Source organism: Pygoscelis adeliae, unplaced genomic scaffold, assembly GCF_000699105.1.
Source record: "Pygoscelis adeliae isolate BGI_AS28 unplaced genomic scaffold, ASM69910v1 Scaffold72, whole genome shotgun sequence".
Classification (NCBI taxonomy): Eukaryota; Metazoa; Chordata; class Aves; order Sphenisciformes; family Spheniscidae; genus Pygoscelis; species Pygoscelis adeliae.
Genome location: NW_008824286.1, coordinates 1,294,651 through 1,309,102, shown reverse-complemented (window position 1 = coordinate 1,309,102; position 14,452 = coordinate 1,294,651). Strand labels below are relative to the sequence as shown.

General features: G+C 49.6%; 1 protein-coding gene across 1 annotated transcript in view; it reads left to right on the top strand.

Moving 5' to 3' along the window:
- Positions 1–14,452, top strand: part of TOX2 (TOX high mobility group box family member 2) — a 139,664-nt gene that overhangs the window by 107,677 nt on the left and 17,535 nt on the right. The window contains exons 4-5 of the mRNA XM_009318654.1: positions 5,269–5,508; positions 9,479–9,706. Coding sequence (XP_009316929.1) covers positions 5,269–5,508; positions 9,479–9,706 — 468 coding nt within the window. The remainder of the gene's footprint in view (positions 1–5,268; positions 5,509–9,478; positions 9,707–14,452) is intronic.

Below are 14,452 nucleotides of genomic sequence, written 5' to 3'. Positions count from 1 at the left end.
GTAGATGAGGCGCTTGGGGACATGGTTTAGTGGGCATGGTGGTGTTGGGTTGACGGTTGGACTCGATGATCTTAGAGGACTTTTCCAACCTTAATGATTCTATGATTCTGATTCTATGATCTTTTACACGTCCCGCTTTTTGTGGCTCCACTTTTTCTTGGGGGGCAGCGGTGCAGCAGGGGTCAGCCAACACTGTACAGCAAGCTCCAGCCAAGTTTCTTCCTTTCCTGCTGGGTAACATCTGCGAGCGCTTCAGCACAGATCCCACCCGGGATCGCAGCCCAGCCATGTATGCGGCAAAGGCAAAACGTGCTGTGGGGGAATAACACAGAACCTCTGAATTTGTACTTCTGCCACCAAAACGTGGTGATATCTTCAAGGTGTGGCCGAGACCAAGGAAAGCAGGAGGAGGAGGAGAAAAATCCCATGCGAAGCAAAGGCAGAAGGTGGTTACAGGGGTGGGACCTGTCTCAAGGCTTCAGCTGGGAATTAGGATTTTGCAGGAGAGGACATTCAACAACAGCAACCACCCCTGCCTGAGCCTGGGACCAAAGCTCCAGGTCTGCTGGCTAGTGCCGTAGCCCTTATTGCTGGAAAGAGCTGCCTTTTAAATATGAATTTTAGGGTGCAGTTAACTTGAAGCTCCACTTGACATGTTCTGAAACATTATCTTTGCTTGCAGAGCGCCCAGGTCCCGAGCCAGGCTCTTCCTCCCAGCGTTTTGTCACTCGCACTGGATTACCCTTCTCCCCAGAAACAAGGAGCGCGGAGCATGTGCCGTTTGTCAGCCTATTTTTCTCTCCTTCTTAGGATTAGCTGGAGCATTTATAGGCCTGATATGCATATTCATTACAAAAGTTGAAATATTGTGGGAAAAAAGCTGTCTTTGAGTTAGCACAGCCTTTGGGAATCTGCTAAGTAAGATGCACTTAATTACTTTAGCTATGACTACATCACATTTCACTCATGTTTCCTCTGAGATGCAAAACATCTTTTCAGTGGAGGCTGCAAACACGTCCTGAGCCTTTTGCAGCACCTCGTGGCGAGCTTGTTGCGCTGAATGCCCGGGATGGAGACAGGATCTGACCTGGCTCTTGGAGCCGCCCCTCCTGGTGACGGAGCTAATCATGTTTGCAGGGCGGTTATTTAATGACACGTGTGCTTCCATCGGGCTCTGCGGGGATGCTGCGTGCTTCACGGAGGGGAAAGGCATGGGTGCAGCCCCAGTGAGCCCGCGGCAGGGGTTGCATCCCGCAGGACCGGTGTGCCGCCGGAGAAGAGGTTGTTTGCTTTTGCAGGGGGAACGTTGCATTCGTTACCTTCTCTCACTTTGGTTTGCCATCATCGCAATTTCATTCATCATTTACTTGCCTAATTAGGCAGTTTGCTGCAGGGGAGCATCTCTGAATCCTGCTCCTGGGTTTCTCTTTCCTTGGGTCTTTCTTTGGGGGGGGGGCGGTATTAGCTACTTGGGGTGCACAGCTAAGGCCCCTAAAATAGCTCAGTGTCTGCAGGGTCTCGCAGCAGAAAGCAAGACTAACCCTTTCCCCAGGGGGGAAGGCCATTGTCGCCCAAAGGCCCACAGCCCACGGCAGAAGCGCTGGGGCTGCACACAAGTCGCTCGCCTTCATTTTCACCCCAAACATTTCACATTTGGAGAACACAAATGGGTTTTTCACCGCTCGCCCTCTCCGGTCCTGAGGACATCGGGAGCCGCGGGCAGGGGCTATGGGGAGGTGGCAACCTGGCGTGTTGTTCCAAAACTGTTTGGTTTTTTTTTATAAAAGGGAAGTGGAGAGAAATTTAGTGAGTGGCAAACGACGACAGAGTGCCAGATCCTGCCCCTCCAGGCAGCGGTCAGCAGGGTTGCACATGGGGAGCGTAGTGGCACATGTCCTTCTGCAAAACCTCCTGGCCAGGGTGGGAAGAGGTGGAGGTGTGGGAGAGGGAGGGAGAGGGTCAGAACCAGCAATATTCAGCAAAGGTTTTAAGTAAAAACACCAATTTTTAATGATATAAAGAAACAGGCAGCTGCTTGGGAGGAGGCCTCCGGGCTAAGATATCCTTGCGGGGGGGATGTCCCAGGAAAAATGCCAGTATCTCCACTTTTTACGAGAGGGCTGTGGTTGGGTTGCTGTCAGCAGGAGGCTTCTGCGTGGATTCTGTGAGCCAGGGCTCAGGTTTCTGTTTTTTCCTACAAATTTTCATAAGCATTTGCAGCACGTGTCCCATATCCATAATTGCCCTCCTGGACTTGTTCTGCTCTGATGCATAAATAACATGCACTGTAAAGAAAAAGTGTATGATTACATATTTAATGGATAAACGGAGCCGTTGTGGTCTATTGGCCACATAATAAAAGTTTCAAAAAAATTGTCTTAATACAGTATTTACCCAAGAGACTGCCATGCCTGCAAATGTGAACGAGCTATTTTAAATTTTAAAAATTTTTAAGCCACGTTTCATAGCCTTCCCCATTTCTAAAACACCCGTCTTCTAAACTTTTTCTTGATTTGAATTTAAAATAAGGACAATAAATTATTCTTTTCCTTAGCAGCTGGCAGATCTTCTCCAACATGAAAGGTCTGGATTAAACTGACAAAATCCAAGACAAATGTACCTTTTCACTGGAATTTGGGAAGGAGCTTGCCGCTTGTGCAGCAGATGGGTGCTGACCTGTCTCCCCACCTTGCAGGCTCCCCGTCGCTGCCTGTCTCACCCCTGGCCACTCCCACGACATTTGCAAATTCAATTGAAAATGCAAAAATTGCCTCTCTGATGCCTCCTGTGCTGTCCGAGCCCGTTGTCCGTCCCCATCTTGCTTGGCTGCAGCGTGCACGTCCTCGATGTCTTTTTGGCCCGGATTTCCCACGCAGCAGCGCGTGGCAAGGAGAGGCCAGACCTCTGCAATAAGGCAGCTTTAAAGGGCACGTAAAACTTGCCATAGTTCAAGCAGCAGTGAGTTTTCACAGCTCCGTGACGGAGCAAAGCCAACCCTGCTGCCTCTGTAAGCTGGTGTTTCCTTGCAACCACCAAAGCCGAGGACCGCAATTCAGCCTGGTCTCTAAGTCAGCCTCGGTCAGACTCCTCATGCTGTTGAAATGCAAGACATTATTTTCTTCCTGAGAGTTAAATCCCTTCACTTCATAATTAATACAGAAAAAGGGCAGATCTAGGAACATCTGTTCCCCTGACACACAGTTCTCTACTGATGGAGAATCCGAAGGAGAGCAGAACATGCTGTCGGGTGTTGTGTAAAGCTCTTGATTCCTGACCTGCAGGAGTAAATCTGGTTTTGCGTTTGGATTTATTTCCTCTGAAGCCTACCAAGCCCTTGCAGGTCTTCCCTGCGTTTCTTTCTGTATGTGCTGCTAATGGAGTTGGCAAGCCTCCCCTGGTAATGAGAGATTGCACCTCAGTGGGCTTATCGGAAATTAAGATTGTTAATAAATAAAGCCTGGGTCTTTAAACCCATGTTAACATTAATCAGATTAATATAAAAGGGAAAAAGTCTGGAAAACGTTTCAGGCAGGGTTTGCTCTCCCTCCCACTGGCTTCCTCTATGGCTGGATGAGACTGTGCAGCAGGAGGCAGCTTGGCTCTGCCTGCAGGGGCTGTGGTGGCCGGGCAGAGATGGATCCTGGGGTGAAAATGGGGTTTTCAGGGAAAATGGTACAAACTGGAAATGGGGACTTGGCTCAGCAGACAGCAGGGCAGCCCCAAAACCTTCCATGCACCTACAACGTGGCCAGGTTTGTCCCCATCTCATATCTCATCTCATCTCATCTCATCTCGTCTCGTCTCATCTCATCTCATCTCATCTTCCCTCCTTGGCCAGGACAGGGGGTTGTTGCTGCTCGTGCCTGTCCCAACCACTTGAACTTTGGTTTATGCCATGACACGAGGGGATATACGCTCCACAAGCTATTTTTGTTTTGTCTAATGTAGCATTCGACATTTCTTATTAGCCATATATATATGTTTCATTTTTCTTTCAAATCTTTCAAGGCTGTTGGGCTCAGCAGCCTCGGGAGGCAGCGCCTGTGCCGATGGCCTGTGCTGTGTCCGTGCATCCCTGCAGCCGTGTGTGATTAGTCGCCTTTCAGTCCCATCAGATGTCCCCTCGCTCTCGTGTTATGAGAACAGATAAATAGGTGTTAGGAAACTCTTCATTTTGGGGGACAACTCTATCACGTAGCCACCCCTCTCATCTCTTACGTGTGCACACACATGCATTGCTTCTGGTCCCTTCCCTCACTGGGAAATCTTAACAGGCAGCCAATAATTTTCTTTGCCCTTGTCTGGACTTTTTTTCTTTCTGCTACATTCATTTTGAGTGGGATCAGAACTATTACAATATTGAAAATCAGAAGAGTCATCTCCTGGAGGAGTTGTATTGAGGTGGTGGCCACCAGCAGAGCTTGCCCCCACGTGTTAGGGGCCGTCTCGGGACACGCTGTGGTGCTCGCTGCCTCTGGGGCTTGGGGCTGTACAAACCTCTGGCTTGATGGTAGCGTCACATCTTTGGGTAGACCGACGTGGTGGGAGCGGGGACCTGGGGCTTCCACTGACTGCTCTTGTGCTTACTACTTCTAGGTCTAACCCCAGTGGCACTAGCGACCCAACATCCATACAGGTGATGCAGAAGGGTTGGTTGTGGTACCTTCATAAACTCAGTCAAGCAGATGTTTCTTCATCTATGCGGTTACTAAATGTCAACACCAAGTATTGCTCAGAAAGAGCATGTTTGGGATCTACGGCCTGTGACGCTGCATTGCTGATGTGCCAGGGCTGGGCTGTCAGCCATGGGCCCCAAATACCCTGGCACAACATGTGCCAGTGCTCAGTGTGCAGCAGCAAGGCTTGGCCCCAGAAATGCCTGGGGCATTGCAATGCCCTCGCTTCTCCCGGTCATTGGCCAAAAATTGATCATTTCTGAACTTTTCTTTCAGACCTCTGAGAGGTACCAGACTCCACTGGTCCCTGAGGCAGGCAGGGGCACCTCCTGGACACACAGACCTATGTACAAACACAATTTAGCGCCTCTCTGTAGTCCCCGTGGGCAGGGCGATGGCAGGAGCAGAACCCCGGGTGCACGGTACTCGTTTCTCGCTCTTGGCTTGTTTGGAAGGGGGCACGAGGAAGACTTTACTGGCTGTGTAGAATAATTTTAGATCAGTCAATAAGAATTCATCGTAAAGTTATTTGACAGTATGATAAATAAATAAATACCTTTTTTAATTACAAAGTGATATTCTCCTAACTCAGATCCAGGAGATGGTCCACTCGGACGCCACGTCCTATGAGTCCAACCGTCAAGTGCCCCTGATCAATCGCCCTGGGATGTTAGCCGGCCCCATGAGCGCTCTCAGCCAGTCACAGCTGATTTCTCAGATGGGGATGCGGAGCGGTGTTACCCATGGTTCCCCATCGCCCCCGGGAAGTAAGTCTGCTACACCATCTCCCTCCAGTTCTACTCAGGAAGAGGAGACAGAGTCGCATTATAAGGTACGTGCAGTCACGCCTGTTTTAACAGGCAGCGAGAGAACAGCAGATGATGTTTTTCAGTGAAGGATAAATTGCACGAAATAAGAGCACAGACTTGTGGTCTTTTTTTTTTCTTTTAATATATATATAGTGGGAGATTTTCCCAAGGATGGGGAGATTGTTTCCAACCTAGGGTGAGGTACAGCAAGGCAGGCTAGCACCCATGCTTGGGTTGTGCGTGCAGCAAGTTTGGCAATGAGGGATGAGCTTTTCTCTCCACGGTTTACCAGGTCCATCAAGCTGCAGTTTCCTCCAATGAGGGTTTTGATAAGCAAAGCAGGTTCAGGGATAAGGTTCCGCAAATGCTTAGGTGCAAAATTGGATTTCTGGTGGCAGATAGAGGAGACTAAAACAGGGAGGGACAGTAACGCAGGGTGGGATTTAACTGAGCTCACCGGACATGGCTTGCTAAGGAAAAAAAAACAGAAATCAAAAGAGGAAGAGTCTTCTGCCTTCTAGTTCGCCTGGGCAGTGTTTTAGGTAGTCAGCAATGTCTTAGTGGCACAGAGTCTGCCTCTACAGCCAACACAACCGCTGGTGAGCATGGCATCCAGAAACCCAAGGATTTCCTAGGGTTTTGGGGACATCTTGGTTGTTGCCCATCTTTCTCAAAATGCACCAGCCACATGCTGTGTTCTGTGAGTCTTCTGTCTGTTAGTTACTGAGGACAAATTGCAGCAACTGCAGGGTTTCTGCCTCAATACCTGGTGGGTCTCCATGCCTGCAGGTCAAACACTGGGCTCCCTGGGGGACTTTGATTAAAGCCTTTAGTAGAAAACCTTCTCCTGGAAGGTGGTGATCCAAGGATGACACCAGAAGCACTGGTATTGTAACCTTGTCCCCTAAAAATAGATGGTTGTGTCAGGATTTGAATGTATAACCAGAGCAGCAAACAGTGCAGAGACCAGAAAACTAGGAAAACACTAGGACTGAGCAAAAACCTTTCCCTTTCCATGGAAATCTTAAAGGTCTTTTCCAACCTAAATGATTCTATGATTCTGTGAAATCCAGGCAAATGTATTCCCATCAATCCTGTAGTTTTTCATCCGTTGGCAGCTTTCACTTCGGATTGGCACATTTCAAAGCAGAGTGCACACGTGGATGCGAAAACTGAGCTTCAGTGGAATAAAACTGTAGAAAGAAGGGACACACGTGATTGAAAATAGATGGAGTTTCTCAAACTCTGCAATTCCACGTTTGGGGGACGCTGTGGGATGGGTTGTGCCGCTGGACCCCATGGTCTGCCATCTCCCAGAGCCCGTGTGACACAGCTCCAGGCAATTACCCGGGAGGTGAAATCTTTCACGTCAGTGGAAAATGAGTTTCAGCTTAGTTACACACCAGATTCTCTTGCTCTGCCTCTTTCAGCATCACCCGGCTTTTCTCCCGGCCGTCCTGGGCCACAGGAGTCACTGGGGAGGACTCAGCTTTGGGGTTGGATCTTCTGTTTTCGTTGAGCCAGGGATGCCTGTGGGAGTAGGAAGAATTTGGAGATGTCCAAATTATGACAACTTGCAGAGATCTGAATTTTACTAATCTTAAAGGCATGCCCCCTCATTTTTCTGCCCTGTAAACTACCCAGCAAGACAGATGGAACAGGAGCGATGTATTTGATGGAGGAAGGAGACCTGCCTCTCCAGAGCAGGTCCACATGGGGGCTGGTGACCACGCACTTCGTCCCGCTGCACGAGCCTTCACGGTCGGTTTGACCGTGGCTCACCCCTTGGGGGATGCGGTTGCGCTGGGGCAGCGAGGCGCTGGCTCGCCGGGGCCTCCCTTAGCCATGAACATGGCTTAGGTTGTTCAAGCATCTTCTGCAGTCCAGGGCTGGGCTGTTGTTTCCTCCCGTGCTGCGTCACACCCGATAAACCCCAGCAAAACCAGGCAAAGTCCTGATCTGCTCTGTTCCCTCCTGGGAACTGCTGGCTCCAGGCAGCCTTGCAGGCAGCGCCTGTTTTCCATAAATACCATTTGCTCTTTGGTGCTGCCTAAGCAGTACCGACTGTAAAACTGTCGTCGTGGCTGCGGTTGCATTGTGCCTGTTCCCGGCTCCTTCGCTTGGTCAATGGCTGTGAGGAGAGCTGGTCCCCCCCGCAGCACTTAAGTGAATCAAACAGGATTACAGTTAGTTAAAATACCATCTCACTTGCTAATGGGCTGAAGCCCTGTCATGCATTTTTTTTTCTCCTAATAAGCTGGCCTTTCACCTCCAGGCCTCCCATTCAAGCCCAATTGGGCAATTTTAAATTAAATGCAATTTTTTTGGTCTCTTTCCTCATTCACTAATGGTCACTGTCTGTTTGACAAATGTCACTGCGCTGATACTGAACTTAATGACCAGTCAAGAGCTGCTGAGCGGAGAACAGGAGCGCTGCTGCCCTTTCCTCCCTGTGCCTGGCCTGTGCCAGCTGAAGTGAAGCTTCTTAAATCCCGGCGCTTCCAAGCACGCAATCAAATCAGTGAATCCATCAGGAGAAAAGGCCTTTTGCTCCCAGCGCTCACCGGGAGGCACAGTTTTTGCAGCGGCTTGGTGTTTAGACCTGTGTCAATTGATTTATTTTTTTTTTAGTTTTTTTAGACCTCTAAGTGGCAGACTGGGCAACTTTCTAAGTAATATAATTACCCCGTGCACCTGGTAGAGCAGGGACTGCCGAAGTCAAGTGGTGGCTGAGCACTTGCTGCCTGAGCACAGTGGGTCTGCAGGCGGAGATGCTGGTGCCCTGTTTGCCCTCGAGGATGCAGAGATCCAGACTGCAGCAGCCAGCTGGCAGCAGTTTTATTCTCTGCTGTGTTTAACCACTAGTGTATTTAGTTTTTCCTCCGCTATAAAATAAGGATAATGGTGCTTCCCTGTGGTACGAGCTTTCACTGACCACAGTTAATGCGTTGAGAGCTTTGGTGTGTGTCCAGGTACTTTCCAGGGGTCTTCTCCTTTGCACACCATCACACAGAGGCTTCTGCGGTCCCATATATTCAACACGCTGCCCAGTGCATCCCGGTGGAGGCTCAGCCATAGGATCTTCTTTCTGTGCTACCTTCACTGGAAACATCCCTGTTTCCACCTTGCTGTTTTACTTCCCAGCCTGGTGGCAGCGTCTCATGCTGAGCAGCCACAAAGTCCAACTACTGTTGCCTGTGTCCTGCTCCCCTTGGTTCAACCACCCACAGGGCACCGAGTGTGGATACAGCCAGACCTAGTCATCCGGCTGCACCCAGCCAGGTCGTAAAGAGTGAGCGGTGCATGCAAAGCGTTTAATGCATAAGATTTAAATAATTCCTGGATATTTTTCCTGGATAGGGGTACATACCTGTTAGCAGGGTGGAACAAATTTTGGATGGCCCCAGTGTGATGGCTAATGTGATGCTGGTGCTGCTTGGTCGGTGCTCACGACCCTCCTGCCTTGGGAGCGGGGAGGCTGAGCCGGTGGTACACATGCGGGCAAGAAAAGTCAGAAGCAACTTGCAAAGAGGCATTATTGGGCTGGAAATCAGAAACGATGTGGAAGCTGAGTTTGGAAAAATTCATGGACTGCTAAAGGGATCTGGCTGAGAAGCAAGGTGCTTGGAGAGGTCTCAGAAGAGGATCAAGGAGAGAGTGAGCTTGTGATGTCGGGGAGGAGGAGGGGGAAGTGGGGTGACTGAGGATGAGTGTCTGGAAAGCCCCAGCTTTGGAACAGGGACCACTGGAGCAGCAAGGGGTGAACCCAAGCTGTGAACCAGGCTGTGAGGAGGCACCCACCAGCAGTTTGTGTAATGATCCTGGAGGCTCCTGGGGGCCAAAGAGACCCCCAGAGCTGCTGCCCTCCTCGCCACACTTGGGAGCCCTTCTCTGCCCGTGCCCTCTCTCGTCCCCTTTGCTAAGAAGCTCTAGCAGGGACTCGTATCACACTACTCCCAGCTGACCGCTAAGCGACATCTCTTGGTTTTGCAGGTTACTGGAGAGAAAAGACCATCAACAGACCTGGGCAAAAAGCCCAAAAGCCAAAAGAAGAAGAAAAAGAAGGATCCCAATGAGCCCCAGAAGCCCGTGTCAGCCTACGCCCTGTTTTTCAGAGACACGCAAGCAGCCATCAAAGGGCAAAACCCCAATGCTACCTTCGGAGACGTATCGAAAATTGTTGCATCAATGTGGGACAGTCTGGGAGAAGAACAAAAACAAGTGAGTTAGTGATCTCTTTTTTTTTTTTCTTTCAACTGTTGAAATGTGTTTTTCCATGGTACAGAGTATCAGAGTCTCCCCAGGCATGTCAGGAACATGGCCAGGGGCTTAAACAGGCTGAAGTGTATGCACAGAAAGGTGCATACACAAAGAGGCTATTTTCAGGAGCGGTGCTGAAGTATCCACTGCCACTCGAAGCGATGCTCGAGTGGTTTGCATTCCACGCTCCCAGCCCCGAGCCGGTGTGGCGGTGATGTGACCTGGCCCTTGGACACCTCCTTGGGGTGCGCTGCACACAGGTCTTTGCCACCCGCATGCCCCGAGGAAGGTCTGACCCATGTTGCAGGCAGGGCAGGGATGGGGCTGCAGAAGGATGCACTAAGTTTGCTTTGCCTCTGCCCCTTTTTTAGAAAAATATCTCTTGTTACCTTTGTTACACAAATTTTTATGACAACTAATTATTCTTGATAAGATCATATTTTGCAAAAACGCCAGTGGCCTTTCCCTGACATGGGGTTTTTACAGCCTTAGATGGGAGATGGGTTTGTATTTGCTTATTTGCTTACAAGGAGTGACGGCAAACTGGCTAAAAACTATTAACTGTCTACATCGCTGGCCTCAAATCTAACATTAAGGCTTTAAAAGCTTAGGAAGGAGATATCTGCAGTGGCCTCGGAGAGGAAACCTTCCTGCCCCAAAGCTGTCAAGCACTTTCAGTCTGCTTCACACAGAGACTTCTAGGTCCTACTTTAACTGTTTTGTTGATGTTGAGTCAGTTACAAAAGCCTGTAATTGCTTGTTGCCTATTGAGAAAACCCCAGGGAACACTTTCTGTAGCAAGTATGTCTTTTTATCAGGCAGAGCAAGATCTGACACTGTGTGTGATGTGTCTCTGAACCCAAACATGCTTTAACTGACAATCCTCCCATGAGTGAGCCCTTCTCCTAGAGCCTGGCTGCCAACTTCAGGCTGGCTCCGTCTCCCGTTGGGTGTCCATGGCCAGCATTTGAAGCAGCTACGTTTTTGGAGGGAGCAGCCGGGAGGAAAAAAAGTCATTTAAATGGAAGTCATGCTAGGAAATAGCCTTGCTTTCCACCCCGCACCAAGTCAGGAATAAGAGCAAGGCATTTGCTGGGATGAAAGCCCTTTTGCTGATCCATTTGGAGTGTCCATACTGTGCGAAGTGTTGCTTTGATGTTTTCATGATCCTCCCTTTTCTCCTCTTTGGACTGATTGGGGGATCACGCAGGAATTTCTCGTGCTGAAGAAGGGAAGAAGGTCCCCTCCTTGTGCAGCAGGTTGGCCCCAGCCCTGCTGCCCAGGGAGCTGCAGGGCAGGGGCTGGGTTTGGGCTATTGGTGCAAGGTGTGGGAGGTTCAGGAGCATGGAAAAGCTTTTATGTCACCCCTTTCTCCTGCTTTCATCCCTCCCAACATCTCGGTCTGCCTCTCCCTTGCTCCATCTGGTTACAAATATCTCTGTAGATTGGGCACTGAGCTCGGCTGCAAATGTGGTTTACATAATGGAAGTGCTGGAGCGACCCTGACTCAGCGCAGTGCAAATGCTTGGCTCTTAATTAACAGCAGGGATTACATTCCACCGTTTATCTTCCCTGCTAACTCTCCCTTCTTCTCTTTTATGAGATAGTAGCAGCTTTGCCATCTCTTTACACACGCTTTCTAAGTGGCTCCATTTCTCCCTCTGTAATTGATTTAATTAAGTCATTTGTTCCTTGTCTGAATGCTTAAATATTAACTTCCTGGCTTTGTCTCCAGCTGTATACTTTTCTCCCACGACAGCTACCTCCCTGCCCGGGACTCCGGCTGGAGGGACGCTATTTATCTTTGGCTCTGGCACTGTATTGCTGGTTTGTGCGATGGGGCACGTTCACTCTTGAAGTGTTTGGCTGGAAGAGAGTTTATTTAGTTCCTGTTTGCTTTCCCTGCCAGCATCCCCAGTCAAGTTTGTTTAGATTCATAAGGCAATGCAATGGAAAGGAAAAAAGGAAAAAGGAAAAAAAAATATTAACAAATTGTCTTTAATACGTGAAAACAAGTGCCTTTCTCCTGAGGGCTGCAGGACATGATGCATGCATTCACGATGAAGGCAAGCAGCCCATGCCAAGCACTCTCTTGGCACATCTCGGGAGGGGACGGTGACCGAGCAGGACAGCTATGCGGTGATGCCATCACTGGCCAAAATCCTGCTGGGACCTGGGAGTCCAGACTGCCACGTGGCTGCAGTGGACCATGGTTCGGCTCATCGCAGGGCAGGAGCATCGTGCTCTGGACAGGGGTGGAAAGGTGGCAGAGGGAAGTATTTCACCTGGTGCGCTGCTTCTAGCTCTAGTGACAACAGTGTTTTTGAATATCTTCATATCCTCACTGAAGAAAGCAGCGCAGAAGACAAGCTGGGGAAGAACCAACACAGCGATGGCGAAGTAGGCAAGCAAGAGGTCAAATCTGGACATTCTTGCTCAATTAGGTCCAAGGTTTTAGTTAAAGAAAGATTCCCTTCTTCCTGGCATGAGAAAAGAGGGTGGATTTGAGGCTGGAGGATGTGATTTTGGGCTGGAGTCCCTCACAGCCTGCAATGTTCAGGGTGGGGCTGGGGCATCACATCTCCAGAGGGCCAATGTGCGGACTCCAGCCCCACCATGCAGTTATTAAGCAGTCATTTATATCACTGTTAGTTTCTGCTTCAGATGAGGATTACAAACCTTATTTTCCACTTTCCAATGGGCACAGCATTTCCCCAGCCCTGGGTGTGTTTTGGTTCCTGCCTTGTGGGAGAACAGGCAGAACAGGCAGGGAGCAACCAGGGAGGGGGTTCAAAGCCAGCTGGCCAATAAACCCAACCTCAGCGAGGGCATTTTGGACTTGTGATCCCCCACCATGTGTCAGCAGCCCCCGCCACATGCCCCGCTGTGCCTGCAGACGAGTCCATCCATCCCTCCTAGCTCTATCATGCACAGAGGAGTTATGTAGAGCGTGGGGTGGCCACCATGCCAGTGCCGAAGGGACGAGGAAAGCCCAGTGCCGGTGGCTTGTAGCCACGCTGCCGGTGCAACACAGCCAGTGTCTCGGGCTAGGAAGGGTGGTCCTGTGCCACCCCCCAGGCAGGCAGAGCCTCAGCCCTGCTCCAGCTGCGCTTGCCCCACAGATGCTACGTGGAGCGTTTCTGAGGCAGAAGTGAGATGCCACCCCTTCGCCAGGTAGCTCAGGCCAGCACACAGAGGGTTAATCCTCTGCCATTTGTGCTGCTAATGATTATATGCACTGTAATATCAAAGCTGTAGCTATTTATTTGCCATTGAGCAGGTGCTGCTGCTCCCACAAAGCAAATTTGCTTTCTCCTTCTGATGAAACAAGCAAAATAAAGGTTGCTCACGTCCCATTTCAGATACGGTTTTTTCCCTGTGCACTAGCTGAAAGACAAACACCGAGCGGGAACCAGAATGCATATTATGCAAGAAACCATATAATCTAGGAGCATCTTTGATTTGGCTGCTGCTGTCACAGACGTGTATTTCACAGAGAGGCTTCCCCCCCCACCACCTTTCTTTCGTTCTTACTGGTTTATCATTTGTGCCTTTGTCATTTTGTTCCTTCTTCTCTTCTCAGCCTCTTCACAATGAATCTTCATTTTCCCTCTGACACACTTGTATCTAAATTTCCTTATTTCCTGCCTTTTTTTATTTATATCTGTTGCCTGGTGATTTGATCATGCTGTGGAATACAGGATTAGCAATCTCCGTGTCCTTGGGTACTGCTCAAGGACACCTGTTCGGCAAAGCGCGGTTTTCTTCCCCATTTTAACCCCTTCCAGTGTGGCCGCGCGTGCATAACAGTAATAAATAACAATACCTTTAAATATCTCCAGCACTGCATTAGCAGAATGTTGTAATCTTCATTCTTCAACAGCTGGCATGGCCCTTTCTAAGAAGCTTACATGGGAATCTGAAGAATGTGACTTGGGGAAAAAAAAATATTAATACATACTCTTTGAACTTTGCAAATAGTTTAGCAGCTGTTCCTGTAGAGATAGCTTAGACGTTGGTGGAGAGTGAAATGCTAATTCAGCCATTATCATCAAATGGGGTACCTGTCGTAGTAATCCGCCTGCAGCTCCAGGTCCCTGCTCCAGACTTGCAGAATTCCGTGCCTCAGTGTTACTTTTTTCATTAGCAGATATAGACCAGCGTTTGCAGCGTTATCCAGTGAGGTTTAAAAGGGCTGCCTGATTTGACAGAAATTAGAAGAATTTGAGCACTAGATTGGAGCAAACTCTGCTAATTCACTAGGAAGGATTTTTTCCTGGCATGGACGTAGTGCTCACAGCCTGGTCCCAGCTCGTGCCACCCAGCAGGGCTGCAGCCCCCTCCCCTCCTTCCACGGGGCCACCAGCACTGCTGTGGGCCATCTCTGCTCAAGAGCAGGTGACACCCAGCCCTGGGTGGCTGTCCTCCGCGACATGATGAATCCTCCGGGATTTCATTTGGGTGATAAGCCTGGAAACTCTCCGGAGCGTATTGAGAAGTCACCGGTGGGATTTGCTGTTCTCTGCCATGTTCTCTTGTTCCCTCTCTGAGCATCTTCCCGTTGTCCGCTGTATTTTGGGGGAAAAGGACGTTGGTTTGGAGCCTGGTGATGATGGAGCCTGGGGAACACTGCCAAGCTGGCAGCTGCAGATGTCTCTGGAACCTGCTTCTTTTCATTAGGAAATCCAGCAACAAATTCAAAGCATT